Raw genomic sequence first — 15,473 nt, forward strand, 5'->3', positions numbered from 1 at the left:
AGCTGCAGCACTTGGGGAGTTGGGTTTTTCTCTGCAGCTTTGTGCCTCATCACCTGGAGCAGTGCAAGCTTGGCTGGAGCATGGAGGCTGCCCAGGAGGGCTGGAGGTTCCTGATCCTTGATTTCCCTTCCCAGGAGGGAGTGTGTGCAGTGGGCATGGGAGGGCAAGGCAGCAGGCTGATCTCCTGTGGGCTGTGGCAGAGCCAGGGACTCGCTGTGCTCACAGCCCTGCCAGCCTGGGGTGTTCCTGGTAATTCACAGCCTCATTTGTCTGCGCTGCCTCACAAGTTACTGAGTTCATCAATTACAAACCACTGTGATAATGAATGTTAGCACATGGCTGGGATTTTTAAATGAACCCTCTCACTGGATGAGCCCTGGCCCTTGAGAAGCAGCTTTGGTTCGTGTGGCAGCATGTGCACAACACTTTTAAGATCTCTAAGTCATGGGGCTGTGGAATCAACCTTGTGTATTTCACTTTCATTTCTTGTGTTCTGAGCAGTTTTATTGAAAACAAAGTTAGGTTCCTCTCTGGGTGAATGGCAGTGAAAGTGATAGTAAGTATGTTTTATCGGAGTTTCATATAACTTGTAACTGCAAGCTGGGAGGATGCTTCGGGCAAGTTTATACATGTGTAGGAGGACAAGATTATCCTGATGTTTTAAAGAGAATATATTTTGTATTGAGGATTGAGATTTCTGTTGTGATTAGGAAAAAGGAAGTTTCTGATGAAGTGATTAATGTGGATTTCATGTTTTGCCATGGCTTTGCTGTGAGGCAGGTGGCAGGAGGGAGTGTCTGTAGCACTGGCAGCATGGACAGACTTTGAGAAGGGGAACATAAATTTTTATTGCAGGAAAAATGCTAACAGATCTAGTTGTAATCTATCTGAAGTACCAAAGAGATAGAAATAAACATTTTGTATGGGGCTATTGTCCTTTTCTTGTCTCCCTCCTTCAGACAGGGGAGCAGCTGAGGTTTTCTCCCAGCCTCTCTGGTGAATTTATCAGTAGATTGGGCTGCACACCCCAGGCCGCTGCTGCTGCTGAGCATCCTAAACTGATGGCACATCTTTACCTGCATTTGAAATGCTTTGGGTTGAGTCACACCTAAGTGTACACAGCTAAGGGTTTTTTTCTTATAAAAGTGTGTCACAGGTAAATGTATATTATAGTTTCTTAAGGGATAAAATGAAATCTAAATATAGAGTTGCTCTGGAGTTTATTAATTCTGGGCTTGGGAATATGTAAATAACACGGGATTATTTGAGTTCATTGCTCCAAGTGCCTCTTCAGTACATAATTAATTTCTAATGCTGCTTGCAGGAAACTCTTTGGTCTCTTTAGAGCTTTGCAAGCCAAGGAAGGATGTGTTGGCCTTGAGGAAGCAATGCTGCCTGGTGTGGAGAAGAGTCAGTGTCAAAGTTTATCAGCAAAACCAGAATTGGTGCCCTGTGCAGCACCTTATGTGCCAGAGATTTTGGCTCCTTCAGCCTAATGTGGGTAGCACAATTCAGAGTTGTTCATGTTTTGAGAAAATTAACCTAATATTTGGGGCTTTTACTGCAGTATTTCTAGAGAATATTGCAGAACCATACCTTTTAAAAGAAAATAAAAGATTACAAGTGTCATATTATATTAAAAATAGTGTCAAGAAAAATAGGAACTTTATTATATTGGAGAATCTAGAAGTAGAAATTTTGCTGGCTAACATTTAGCATTAGTGTGTGATGTTGATCCTTCTTGAAAGAGCAAAGATTGGTTTTTAAAGCTTTTTTTAAAATTGCATTCAGTGTCATCTTCAGTTTTGAGGCTTGTGTTTACAGAAAGGATGAACTTGATGACATGCTAATACTTTAAAATGAGGCTGTGTCTGGACAGTAATTTTTTTGGTATGTGTGTCATTGCTGAAATCATAGCTTGACTTTGATTCTGCTTTGATTCTGACTATTCCATTTCACACATGATCTTTCTTTCTGGAGCTATTCAATGTCAAAGATAAAATCTGAAGTGTTTAATCGCTGAGTATCCATTGAGAATTTGTTTGATGTGAATTGGCCTGCTCTGTTAGCTGACAGAAATTAGTGTGGCATCTGCTGTCTTTAATGAACATGTGCTAAGTGAACTGTGAGAGGCTTTCCAAGCAAGTGTGAGTTTTTTATTAAAGCAGTTTGGTTGAGTTTTAATCTGGTTTTAAATTTACGTTTTCTGCTGTGTTCTGAAGTATGTGGCAAATGAGCATGGGGGGTATTGTCCTTTTCTTAGAATTACTGCTCATGTTAGTGGCAAAAATGCTTTCTTGGTTACTTCTTTCAAAATCCTCTTTCTTCATTTTGCAAGTTTTGTTGTGGGAGGCAAAGACAAACCAATCGATGAAGCATAAAGAGTGTTGAAGGAAGTGTATTTGCAAAACACTGAAATTGGCAAAGGAGGATTTAGCAGAAATTGGTTTTTATCCTGGCTACTGTCAATCTTCTAAACTTATGTTTGTGCAACACATTCAGATTGTTGAGTATTTGGCTCTGAGGAAAGAATCTCCCTTAGTTCCTCATCCTCAGATTGAAGTGCTTACTGCAGCCTCGATAGAATTTTGTGGCACAGCAAGAAGAGAATTCTTTCTAAAAAATGTCAGTGGGTGGATGGAGGTGGTTGTCCTGCAAACCAAAGCAAAGCATTCTTAAGGCCTTCCTTGCTTGTCCTGGAAAATGCAGAAACTCCAACAAAACAACAAAAAACCCCCAAACCATCCATGCAGTTGCTTCAGGCGTGGTGTGAGAGCTGTGTGCCCATGGAGTGCCCGTGCTGTCCCATGGTGGTGGCAGCTGTCCCTGCTGCCTGGTACTGGCCTCTGGGGGGATATATTTTAGTTTTGTCCACTGGGCAAACTTTATTTTCAAGTACAGCAAGTGTTAGGGTTTTGTCCTAAATGGTGAATTCAACTTTTGTTGAAATCAGAGTGCACACGTGTTAATTCATCCTCTGAATTTAGAGTGACCTGTCATTATCCCAGCTCCCTATTTGTGATTGCAGCACCAGGGGATTTTCCTTCATCTCTTAGCTGCTTGTTTTATTGTGCTATAAAGGAATGATAAAATATGTTTTTATATGAAATACAGTGTACTGATGATGATAAATGTGAAAAAGGCATTTTTGGACACTGGTAGAAATCCTGAATCCATTCTGTTTTGAATTGATTTAGATCTCAATTGGTAGTGAATTTTAAGTAATAATCTTTATTGACATGTCTTTCAAAATCACACAACATTAATACTCTGTAATTGTGTTTGAGGTTGACAAATGCATTCCATCTTCTCGTTTTGGAATAGTGTATCATGAGTAAAAAATGTAATAAAATGTTTGAGGTGCTGTTTGCATGTTAAGCCAGTGGCCTGCAAGGGTTTCATGCTTTTTGGGGTGTCTTGGTCATTTTGATGTTATAGTCCTTGTAAAAGTGCCCAAGTGTTCTTTGTTGAATGGGACAAATCCAGAAAATCATACCTTACTTTGCTTTTGTTTTTGCTCCCTGCACAGCGCCCTGTTGTAAACTGAAATCACACATTCCTGAGCGCAAACCGATCGTGTTCCCAATGGAAATGTCAGGAATACTTGTGGCTTCTTTCAAAATGTGCAAATCTATTTATTTTTTTTCTTCCCACTTGTTTTTCTTCGCAGCTTTTGGCGCTGACGGCGTTCATCTGCATAGAGACCATCATGGAATGCTCCCCCTGCGAGGGCCTTTATTTCTTTGAGTTCGTCAGCTGCAGTGCTCTCGTGGTCACCGGCGCTCTCCTGATTTTGTTCAGTCTCAGCCTCCACACAAGAATACCCCAGATCAACTGGAATCTCACTGTAAGTTCATTTGAATCCTCACTGGGTGTTAAAAATAGCTGCAGATCTGGTTTAAGTTTGGTCTTTGGGCTTTGCTTTCTCCTGTTGTTTGGTATTGTGTAAGAGTGTTCTTTATGCTGGGTAAAGTATACATTTTACTTACATTTATTTTGAATGCTATCAGCAGAATGAGCTGTGAAATATGGCAAGTTAAACTACACTAATAGAACTAAAATCGTGTTCTGGTAGATTGTCTTTATGAGGACAAACTTCTGCTAATGCCAGCAATTAGGCTGTGTGGGTGAAGTGGATAAAAATGCAGCCTGTAGTTATTTAACTTTGACAGATGCTGATTTACAGCAGCATGTTGTTCTCTCTTAACCTGGGGGTTTTTTATATTAGGACAAATTTGCTACATATATTTTCTTACATAGAATAATACAATCATTGGGCAGTAGTGTATAAATTAAGTGCTTTCTGTGAAAATTGGGTGTTTTGTATTGCCTACACACCTAACTATTAAACATTGACTGGCAATGCTTAATCTGTTCTCAGATATGAGGAGTTTTAGGAAGAGAACTGCTGGTGGTGCACATTCCTTTTGTACATGTCTCTATTTTCATGCTGTATTCTGAGTTAAACTTTCAGACTGGGTTGCATAAACACAGGTCACAAAATCAGCATGTTAAGTCACTCTAGCAAAAGATCTGTCAGCTTCAAGGGCAATATTTATACCAATTTCTTTGGACAGTACAGATACAGTTGTGCCAGTATTCTGTGTTATAACAGTAATTTTGCAAGTACTGTCAGAGTCCCAGAGGTTTTTAGGCTTCTGTGTGATTTAAAAAAAAAATTAAAACGTAATTTATTAATGTAGCCATTTGCTTAGTTTCTCAGCCTAAGTGACTTGGTTAAATTGAGACTGGAATGTGGAATTAGGTGATCCTTTCTACCCTGGGGCTGCACAGTCAGTTGATGAACTCCTTCTAGGAGTGCTTGGTGGATTGATAAGGTGTTGTGTGCCTGAACTGTCCAGAAGTGATCCCTTTGTGGTGGCATCAATTGTGCCTGCATAGCACCTGTTGGGAGATGTTTTGGGGAAGGGGTGGGGTTACAAATCCAGTCAGTTGTGCTTTGGGGTTTCTTTGTTTTGTTTTATAAAGCTGTTTCAGTTTCTGAGCAGCGGTCAGGCTCTGCAGCCCCTGCCTCAGTGGAGCAGTGAGAGCAGGTGGAGATGAGGCAGAGGGCCCTGGAATCCCTGCAGGGCTGGGCTTCAGCTCTCAGGGCACATCCAGAGGCAGCAGGAGTCTGCTGTGACCTCCCAAGGCTCCTGCTGTGAGCTGGGCACTGGAGATGAAGTGCTGCTCCCATCCTTGCACCAGAGCTCTCCACAAGTGAGAAGGGAACTGAACTGGCTGCTTGTTGCACTGATGAGACCATCCTACATCCTGGTGTTTCTTACAGATTTCAGCAATCTGATTAGATTTAATTTTTATTTATGATTATTTGATTTTAACAAACAGTTTGGACTGTTTCTCTGGCAGGAGTGAGGGATTACCTTCAGTATTCAGAGTGTTTGGGACCATTCTGTGATTCTACAGCTGTTTCTGCTCCTGCAAGTGCAGAGTGAGGGATCAAAGCTTGCTCATAAAACACCTGTGGGACATTACTTTGGCCAAGTTAGTAAGAAATTTAAGAATGTAGGGTTCTGGCTGACTTTTTTTTTTCCTTTTTCTTTTTTTGGCATTTTATTTTTTACAATTTAAATGCATGTTCATACATTATTTGCCTCTTTCAATATTTATTACTTCCCTGTGTTTTGATGGTTATTTTTATACTTTTGCAGGCTCTGTATATGACAGAGTTACTACAGGAGTTGCTTTCTGAACAACAGTCCTTCACATCCCTGAGTGCCTTAGGAGGAAGTCACCCCTGCTTATGTATAAATTCATCAAGATACATTCTTTTAAAAATATATATGACTTTATAATGCATATTTCCCTTATGGAAAGTCTCAAGCATTGCTTTTAGAAGCTGTCTGAGAAGAAGAGCCTGTTGCAGTGCTTGAAGGAATTCAACTGACTTAAATTTAGGAAAAAAAATCTTTCTTTAAAAATACCACTTCTTCCTAGGAACCATTGCAAACATTTGCTTTCAAATGATCCTATGTATTAGAAAATCCCTGGCCATCAACTCCTATTGTCCAACACAGGATTGTTTCCTTTAAAAGTCTATTAAAATGAGAATTCTTTCCAATGTGTTGTGGATATTGGCAGATCCCTTGTCCCTGGCTGGAATGAAATGTGGATGAGTGTGGACTAGGATCTAACAGATACGCAAAGGTGCTAAATTTTTAAAAAATGTATCTTTTTAGCCATTTGGGGAAAAGACATTTGTTTAGATACTAATTAGAGACTTGCCAGTCATTTTCATATATTCCTGAGGTAAACATGCAAGAAGCATGGAGCTGGTGAGGGCAGAGAAGAGCCTTGTCTGGGTGTGTTGGAGAGAGGCTGGTTTGTCCCTGCAAGATGAAAGAACAGCCCCTTGTCTGTGTTGTGCAGCACTATCAATAATATGCAAAAATGCAAAAGCTGGGGAACCTGTCAGTGGAAATTTCCATTTCCTTTGTGCCTCAGAGCTCAGAGGGAGCCCATTCTCAGGGAGACAGGAGTGGCCCAGGGGAATGGGGAGCACAGCAGCTCCTGCTCCACCAGGAGCTCGGGCGGGGTTGCTTTCAGAGAGAGCTAATGAATTCTGCTGTGGTTTAGTCTTTGCCTAAAGTATCTTCTTCTTTTTTCTAAAATTCATGATTTGCATCTCATGTGATGTACAGGGAGATCTGAAGGTCTGGTATCCAAAGGGTGAGCATGAGCTGGCAGCCTGCAGGAGCAGGAAAGGTGCTGGGGTCCTGGGGCTGGGCTGGGCTGGGACTGGGATCCTGCCCTGGGATCCTGCACTGGGACTGGGACTGGGATCCTGCACTGGGATCTGCTCCTGGGACTGGGATCCTGCCCTGGGATCCTGCACTGGGATCCTGCCCTGGGATCCTGCCCTGGGATCCTGCACTGGGATCTGCTCCTGGGACTGGGATCCTGCCCTGGGATCCTGCACTGGGACTGGGACTGGGATCCTGCCCTGCGATCTGCTCCCAGGGCTGGGGCTGGGACTGGGATCCTCTCTCCTGCTCAGGGAGACACCTCAGTGGTGCCAGGGAGCTGGGAACACCGGAATTTGGCAGTGTTGTCCCTTGGATGGAAGTTTGTGTGACAAGGGAAACCCGATTACCTGAGCACCAATGTGAATCATTGCATGATCAGCCTGTAGAATGAGCTGTTTGTCAGTGTGTAGGGAAGAAATCTCCCTAGACATTTTGACCATTGATTTTTTGCTTCAAATTATTTTCTTGGGGCACTCACTGGAGTTATGGTAGTGTATTTTGGGAGTCCAGTTCTGGCTGCAGTTTTTCAGCTCAGAAGTGAGGCACAGAGCTGAGCACAGCACAAAATCAGAGCTCCACTGGACTCAGCCCCAGGGAGCAAACAGGGACCCAGGTGTGTGTGTTAGAACACACAGGGCAGCTGGGGAGTTCTGTGCTACCTGAACACTGATTTCATCATCTCTGCAGAGCTGGTTGTTTTTTATTTTTGCAGCAGTGAAATCTTGTGTAGCACAGCAGCTGACACTTGAAGGAGTTGGCAGAAAATTTCATGTGCCTGAGTGACAAAACTGTCCTGTGCTGCCTTGCCTTTGCACAGTATAATTACAAAGCTATAGCTCAAAGTCCTTCACAGGACCATCTTGAATTTTATTTATATTTTTAATTTATTTTTTCCCTTCTGTTTTGAAAAAAAGCATTTTGCTTTCCTTAGCTGTTGAATGAAAAATTAAGTCAGTCATCCTTGACCTTTATACTTACTTCTCTCAAAATAACGGTACCTGTTAAGGATAAAAATGAACATTTTATGTGTTTAACAACAATTGTAAGAATTGATTTTCTCTTGGTTCTTCATGGACTGTTCTGGTTTGGTGCATGGTGTAAATGTTACTCTGTAATAAATGCAGTCTCTAGTTTTAAATACAAGAAAGATAATGTATTTTGGTAGTTATTGCAGGTATGGTCTGTTGCTTTGTGACAGTAACTTTCTGAAATTTATATTCATGGGCTCTTCTATTGGGGAAGCAGTGCTTATGTGTATCTTGTGTTTACCTAGGTAACTGTAAATATACAAGGGAAAAAAGAGATGGCAATTAATGCTCATAGGGTTTATTTGGTTCTTTCTACCTAGCACTTATTTTTGCTTGATGAACCATGTTTCCATTTTTAATTGTAGTGCAAAATACTCAAACACTGTTTAATAACAGAACAAAATTCTGGGAGTTTGACCAGAGGTGCTTGGTTTAGAGGACTCACTGGTGTGTTTGTAACCTTCAACTTGACAGCTTCATATAGAAGCAAGGGAAGATGTTCCCAAACCTTGCAAATAAAGTACTGGTTGGAAGAAAAATTAAGGTCATTGTAAAAAAAAAAATTAAAATAATAATTAAAAAATATTAATAACCACACTCCCCCTGCCTTTAGTTTTGTTTAGGTTTGCTGGTTTCCCCTATCAGCAAACCTAAACAAAAGTAAAAGGAAATGTTACTTTGAGCTCTGTCTTCTATGGAAGATAAATCAGGTGTCTGATTCTGGGACTGACTTCTGTCAGGTTGTTGAAATGTGCAGGCTTTGCTTCCAGAGTACATCAGTTTAGCCACTTGAATCTCCATCAAGATGTAAACTTTTGGATTTCGGAAAGCCAATGACAAGAGCAGGCATCAGTGTAAATGTGATATCTCTGTTTACACGAGTTTCAGCCGCAATATGGCACAGTTTGCCTTTTAAACAGTACCTGGGCACATGTACAGGATAGAAAGGCAGGAGTTTTGATTGAATGATTCCTAGAAGCTTGTGTGAGGTTGTGGGGAGCTGTGGATGAGGATGTGTGGGTGCTGCTGGAGCCTGTGAGCGTCAGAGGCAGCTCTGGTGATGTCCCAGCCTGAAAGGAAGATCTCAGCAGTGATTTGGTGCCAGTGGCCCCATCTGTTATCAGAGCTCTCATTGGTAGCACCAGTTCAGCTTTTCCATCCTCTGTAACCCAGGAGCTGTACCTGCCTGGACCCTCAAAAACCAGAGTGTGGGATGGTTACAGGACCATGGAATGGGGCTTCCAGCATTGTTCTGTTCTGTTCACACCAGAACAAAAGCGTTGCCCTCTTGTAGCATAAAATATTTTTCTTGGCATAAGCCCATCTTCATCCATGAGTTACAACATCTCCTCTGCCCTGTCCTGCCCTGAGTGGGACAGAGAGCAAATCCATGGCCTTGGATACTCTCAGCTGGACTGGCAGGACCACTGGGACTGAACAGAATCACTTGCGAATAAACTAGCAAGTGACCAGGAGTCATTTGTTCACTTGGATTATTTTGGAAAGGAGAAAGGAAGCAGCAGCAGCCTGGAGTGGGTTTGATTCAGCTCAGGGATTCGATTCTGTTGTGGATGGCAGCTCTGCACAGGATTTTATGGCACAGCATACTGTCTCATGAGGTTGCTGTAATTTCAGCAGAAATTCTTCTACCTCTGTGATGTGGTTTGACTTTGTCTATAAATATAATAGCAAGAGCTTCAGCTCCATCATGGACAGATTTGAAGCAGCTTCATCTTTTTTCAATTAGTTTATTCTTCCTATTGTCACGATTATTCATTTTTTCTTACGTGGAAAAAACTTGCAGTATTTTAGGGAGTGTCCTCTGCTTCTTGCTGTAGTTTGTTTTCTTTTATTTCTCCTCTTACTTTGCCCAAAACTACTGAGGTTTTTTTGCTTTTCTTATCTTTCTGCTCTAAGTAGTAGCTCCCATATTTTGGATTAAGAAGTCCATTGCTGTTTCCATCTGTGATGTTACCATTACATGTGTATATGACAGTGTTGCTGCTGTCATTGCTCCTAAAGCTCCAAAGTCTACTCTGGGGGTATAAAATAATTTTCATTTTAGCTTTTTTCAAAACCCAGCCCCATTATATGAATGTGAATCAGTTGTAATTGCATTAGAAGGGTTTGACCTAAATGGGGAAAATGGAGTTGCAAAGGTGAATAAATAGGAGCTTCAAGATAGAATCACTTCTTTAGATTTAAATTGTTCAATTCTCTGTGTAGAATTTGATGTTCTTTGTAAAAATTCAATAGAATAAAATGCCAGTGATGATGACAAGTTGCTGCTGTACTTATAGCAAAGTCCATTAGAAAAGGCATCAGCAATTTAATTTCAGCAGGGTTTTATATTTTGCAGGTCCATTTGCTGCATGGAGCCAGGTGATCAATGTGTCATGTTGGCCCTCTTGCTTACACTTTGCTCCTTTGGAAAGGTCCCCAAGGTGACAATTCTGAACCTCAGAAGTCAGCAGGATTAATTAATGATTTCATCTGACCCCAGCAATCACAGACCATCATGTGCCATCCATGTAGTCTTTAATTATGGTGCTAAGGAAGCACAAAATGTGTGTGTGTCTGAAAAAGCATAACCTGGGTTATATGAAGTGAAAGGGTAGAATATTAAATACTTTTAATATTTGACTGTTTGTCCTGTTGCTTAGGTCTCCTACATTTAAAATTAGCTTCATTTTGAATATGACTTCTGCCTTAACTTGGCAGCTGTTGGTTTTGTTTTGCTGTCAGTTTTGTTGGCTTTCTGATGTTAAGCTTTTAAAACAACCAGTGTTTTTAATTGTTTGAACACTGGAGTCTTAGTGCACACAGCTCAATCTTTTTAATATTCAAAGCAGTTTACATTCTTGTGATTCATCCTGTGAGAAATTTTCTCCTCCTTTCAATAACTTCTGAGGCTCTTCTCTGTATCCTGTCCAATTTTTCAACATTCTTTTAAAAATGTGGATTTGGAACAGGGTGCAGCATTCCAGTGTCCCTGGCAAAGGTAAGATTACCACCTGTCATGTCCATAAGCCCAAAGGAGTGCAAAGTGATTTTTGTCCCTATTTTTGGTCATGGCAGCACCTCTTGAGATGCCTTCCTACAGTAATTACCAAGTTCTGAATTATTTCTTCTGGGATTTGTCTCTGTTCTGCAGGTCCTTCCTGTAGATGCCAGATGTACTCTGGTAGTAAAATACACAACTTGACCTTGAGTTGAATTAATTTCTGAGTTTTTAATTATCCCTCTCCTCAGTATGTAGTTTCCCCATTCTTGGTGGCACACATACATTTACATAGAGGCTTGCTGGAAGTGCTGAAGTGGGTCTGTTGCAGGTACAGTGAGAGTTCCCCTCCAGTGGGAAAAGGTTCCTGCAGGTGAGAGCCCCAGCTCGTGCTGGCAGCTGCAGGAGCACAGCTGGATGTGTAAACTCAGAGCTGCAAAGGGGATCGCTTGGAGAAACTCTGTCAAGCCATTTATTTTATAATACTGCTATTTATATAAGTTTAAATTTCATCTCTGCAAAGAAAAAGTTATATAATAAAAACTGCAATACCTAGTTAATAGAATTTGGGTTTGTTTGATGTCCTAGGTCTCAGGCTGCATCTATCTCAGTGAGCTTGAGCAGGGGTAAAAAAAATATCTCTGTACGCAGGCAGGTGAAAAATTGGTAGGAATTTGTAAGAACCACAATTTGCTTTTGTTTCTTTACTATTTGATTAGAGTTTGGGTCTTACTGGGCTCGTGACACGTGGATAGGAGTGTGGCCATGAGCCACGGGAACCTCTCTGGTCCTTGGGAAGGTCCCTGTTGGAGATGAGGCTCAGGCCACGGAGGTGCCTGGTGCAGTCTGGACACTCAGTGCTGATAACCAGCTGTTGCTGAGTCAGCACCCTCAAAATAGATTGTTTTATGTGAGTAGCACAGTGCCAGAACCTTCCATTCCTGCAGTGTCTGTCTGCAGCATTCTGTGCTTGTGGCTGGGACAGGACAGCACTGTTCCCTCCAAAAACTCCTTGTGCTGTGGAACTGGAGCACAGCTGGGGACTCACACCCACAGGAGTCACTTTAGAGTTATGTCTTAAATCTTCTGAGCCTGGCTTCTCATTGCACTTCACAAGAGGCCTTTTGGGAAAATAATAAAATAATTATTAAAAAAATGGAAAAAGTGAAGGAGCTGTAACAGGAAGTGAGCCTGCCTTGCATGTGGGAGAAGAGAGTCAAATAGAACAAATTGTCCTTAAATTCTAATTGTTGTGATTGCTTTTATATGGTGGGAGTTGTCATGTTCACTGTGGTTTTGTGGGGCTTTTTTTTTGGGTTTTGTGTGGGTTTTTTTCTTTACCTCAAGGCTATAAGTAGCACAGCAATCTTGAATTGAAGGTTTTCTGTCAATCCCTTCTGTCTGTGGCAGTATTCACTTCTCACAGATTTGATGTTTGTGCTGAATTTCTTGGTTCCTCCACCCTAAGCTCAGCTGTTCATTCATGGTGGCTCTGTGTTTGGGAATGGTGTTCCCCAGTTTGGTGGGAGCATGCAGACAGTGCAGGGTCCACACACATCAGATGTGAAAGGTGTCCTGATAACACACTGAGCACCTTGTCCGGAACAAATCTAGACTTTGTTTATTCTCTTATTTACACCTTTGGGTATTTTTTCGCTCCTGTCTGATCAGTTAGTCTTGTATTGATGTAATCACTCTTGTGCAAACACCTGCCATTCAGAATTCCTCCTTTGGTTGCAGTGACATGTTCATGACCCTGTTTGAGGTGAGGCAGGGCAGCATCACCATCTGAACACCAGAGACAGGAATTGTGTGGAGCAAGTTGTCTTCCTTTGCTTGGAGCAAAGCAGTTTTCCCTGAGCATGATGCAGTGTGTGTGTTCTAAAATGTCTGCGTGAAATACCAGTTTTATGCAATAAATAGGTGAAAACCTCTGTTCTTACCCTGCTGGCAGCTGTTACTCCCAGCAGTGGCACAGGAGGTGCAGTTTTGTTCGGTGCAGGAGGGGTGGGAAGGCTGCTGGCAGGTGTGTGGGCTGTGCTGGATGTGAGCAGCGCTGGGCAGGGTGAGCCCTGTGCTGCCAGCTGTGCCCACTGCCAGCCCCGAGGGGATGTGCTCGGGTGCCCTGGCACTGCAGCTCCACTCCTGCTGCTCCTGTGGGACAGCCTCTGCCTCCTTGGGACACCTGGGCCACCAGAGGATTGCTGCACTTCTTGTTCCAACCTTCTGTGTCATCACTTCTGATAAAGCAAACAATCATCATTTAATAATGCTGCTGAATTTATTTTTTTAGGATCTGGTCAACACTGGACTCAGCACTTTCTTCTTTTTCATTGCCTCTGTAGTACTGGCTGCTTTAAACCATAAAACTGGAGCAGAAATTGCTGCTGTGGTAAGAATTTCAACTTGTTTCTATCTGACTCTTACCTTGTATTAAAATTAACTTTTACTCATTGATTGAATACACCTGTTGCCTTTGCCATCACAATTTGCTTCTACTTTTACAATTTGCTGTGAGATAGTTCTTATTTTAAGAATCCTTGGAGCTTAGTCTGAAGGCCTGAGGCAAGAACAGCAGAAAAAAGACTTGCAGAGAACACTTTACAGTTGAACTGACCTTTCTCTTTGGTGCCTTTTCTTTGGTGCTCTATATTGTGAGCCTATGGAACGATAGAGCCAAAAAGTAAGAAGTTGAAGCTGCTTATGCGTAATTTGCTTAGTTCTTGCTCAGTACAGATGATTTTTTATTCTTTGGAGTGAGTGTAGCAGCACTTCAGGGTTTTAAATCTACAACAGTCAGTTCAAAGAAATTACTTTTGTGTGTGAGTTGGCGACCCCTTATTATTGTTTATTTTCTTTTTAACCTGGTTTTTAAAATCACATGAGTTCTGCAGAGGCATAGAGGCTGATGCTCTGGACTTGTCACTGTCAAGGAATGAATGAGCTTTTGGATAAAGAGCTGGTTTCTTTACAAGGGAGTTCTTTACCCTGAGCTGCACTGCAAGATTTAATTCTCATGTTGGTAGTCAGAGAACTCTGCTTTCTGGGATCATTGATCTCAGCTGCTTTTGAAAATTCTGTAGTTCATTGAGAAGAAAAAGTGTAATTTCCCAGGTGACGATGATTTATCAGCGCAAATAACGTGGGAAGCGGAACTTGTGAGGGCTGTGCTGCGAGGCTGCCGCTGTTGTTTTCACCGTGCCCTGTGCCGTGTGTGTGTTCCCGCAGGTGTTCGGGTTCCTGGCCACGCTGGTGTTCGCGGTGAACGCAGCCGTGGCGGTGCAGCGCTGGCGGCTGGGCCGGCGGCAGCAGAGCCGCCAGAGCAGCGAGTACGTGCGCGCCCGCAGCGAGTCCCGCGAGGTGGTGCACCGGCCCGAGATCCAGCGCCTGGACGCCTGAGGGCCGCCCCAAGGGAAAAACAGCGCCCAGCTCCCTCATGGAACAAGGCTTTGGCTTTATTCGAGCAGGAAAAGGTGCTTCGAGGCTGGCGAGGATGCCCAGCCCTGCACGCGTGCAGAGATGTGTTGAGCCAGAAGCTGCTGTCATGGAGGCAGAAAATGGTGGTGGTTCCAAAGGAAGATCCCCTCAAGGCCTCGGCATAGACATGGGCATATATTATATAGCTCGCAGAATATATAATGTATGTCTGTTCTGAAGTGTGTCACTGCTTTGGATTACGTGCACAGAGTTCCCTTCCCTCTCTGGAGATGCCCTGCTCCTGCAGCTGCCCCGGGGACGGAGCAGCACTGCCCGGCTGCTGAGGGAGGAGATGGAGCCCCCAGATGTGCCAAGGAGCCAGGGGCACTCAGCAATAACTCAGCCAGCGGGGCCTGTCCGTCCCAAACTGTGTCTGTCTGTCTGTCTGTCTGTCCTCCTGCCCTGAGCCCTGCCCAGCTGCCTGCCTGCTGGAAGCCGTGCCAGAGTTGTGCTGGTGCTGGGCAGGGCCCTGGCCGAGCCTGGGGGACACCGAGGGCACAGAGGGGCTGCCTGCTCCTGTCAGGACACATTCCAGTGTTCATTCCAAAGTGGGAAAATAAATGTGTTTAGGAGATGGGGTGCACAAAACGGGCTTAAGGGGCACAGTAGAGAACGAAGGGGTTGTCATCCTACAGACTTACATTCCAGCTGTGGCTTTCTTTTTCTTTTTTTTTCCCCCTTTTTTCTTTTTTTTTTTTAAGGTTCAGCATTTCCAGAAGTTTTTGCTAGAACTTGCTTTCCCTCTAAGACCAGAGTAAGCAAGAACTAGCAAAAATGTATGTGCTTTTAAAGTGTTCCTAAGGTTGCAATGTTGTGATTCATGTAAGGTAAATATTTCTTTTTAGAAGGATGGTTGTTCTAAAATTAAAACTTAATTGGTGGTAGATGAACCTGATTTTTATTTAACTGGGTGTTTCTGCAGATTTTTTCCCCTTAGGATTCTTTGAAAAATTAATTTAGCTAATTGGAAAATAATATGATTGTATTGATTTGTTTAGAAATAGTTTTACTTAGCTGAAGTTTTTTTTTTTAAGTTTTCCTTGTACTTCCAGTGAATGAATTACATTTTCTCTACTCAGAACTCAAATTCAGCAGTAATTGGCTAGATAATGCCACAATATTATTAGGAAGATGTCTCTTGATATTTTCCTGTTTCTTTGGTGTTTTCATCTCTTCAGTGCATTATTTGGCATTTGTGTG

The 15,473-nt window shown here is 42.6% G+C and overlaps 1 protein-coding gene across 1 annotated transcript in view; it reads left to right on the forward strand.

The window, feature by feature from the left end:
* CMTM4 (CKLF like MARVEL transmembrane domain containing 4) overlaps positions 1–14,703 on the forward strand; it is a 29,131-nt gene extending 14,428 nt beyond the window's left edge. The window contains exons 2-4 of the mRNA XM_054269483.1: positions 3,671–3,847; positions 13,090–13,188; positions 14,025–14,703. Coding sequence (XP_054125458.1) covers positions 3,671–3,847; positions 13,090–13,188; positions 14,025–14,195 — 447 coding nt within the window. The 3' untranslated portion in view covers positions 14,196–14,703. The remainder of the gene's footprint in view (positions 1–3,670; positions 3,848–13,089; positions 13,189–14,024) is intronic.
* The last annotated feature ends 770 nt before the right edge of the window (positions 14,704–15,473 follow it).

This window comes from Melozone crissalis, unplaced genomic scaffold (assembly GCF_028551555.1).
Source record: "Melozone crissalis strain CALT ecotype California unplaced genomic scaffold, PUWL_Pcris_2 ptg000007l_1, whole genome shotgun sequence".
Classification (NCBI taxonomy): Eukaryota; Metazoa; Chordata; class Aves; order Passeriformes; family Passerellidae; genus Melozone; species Melozone crissalis.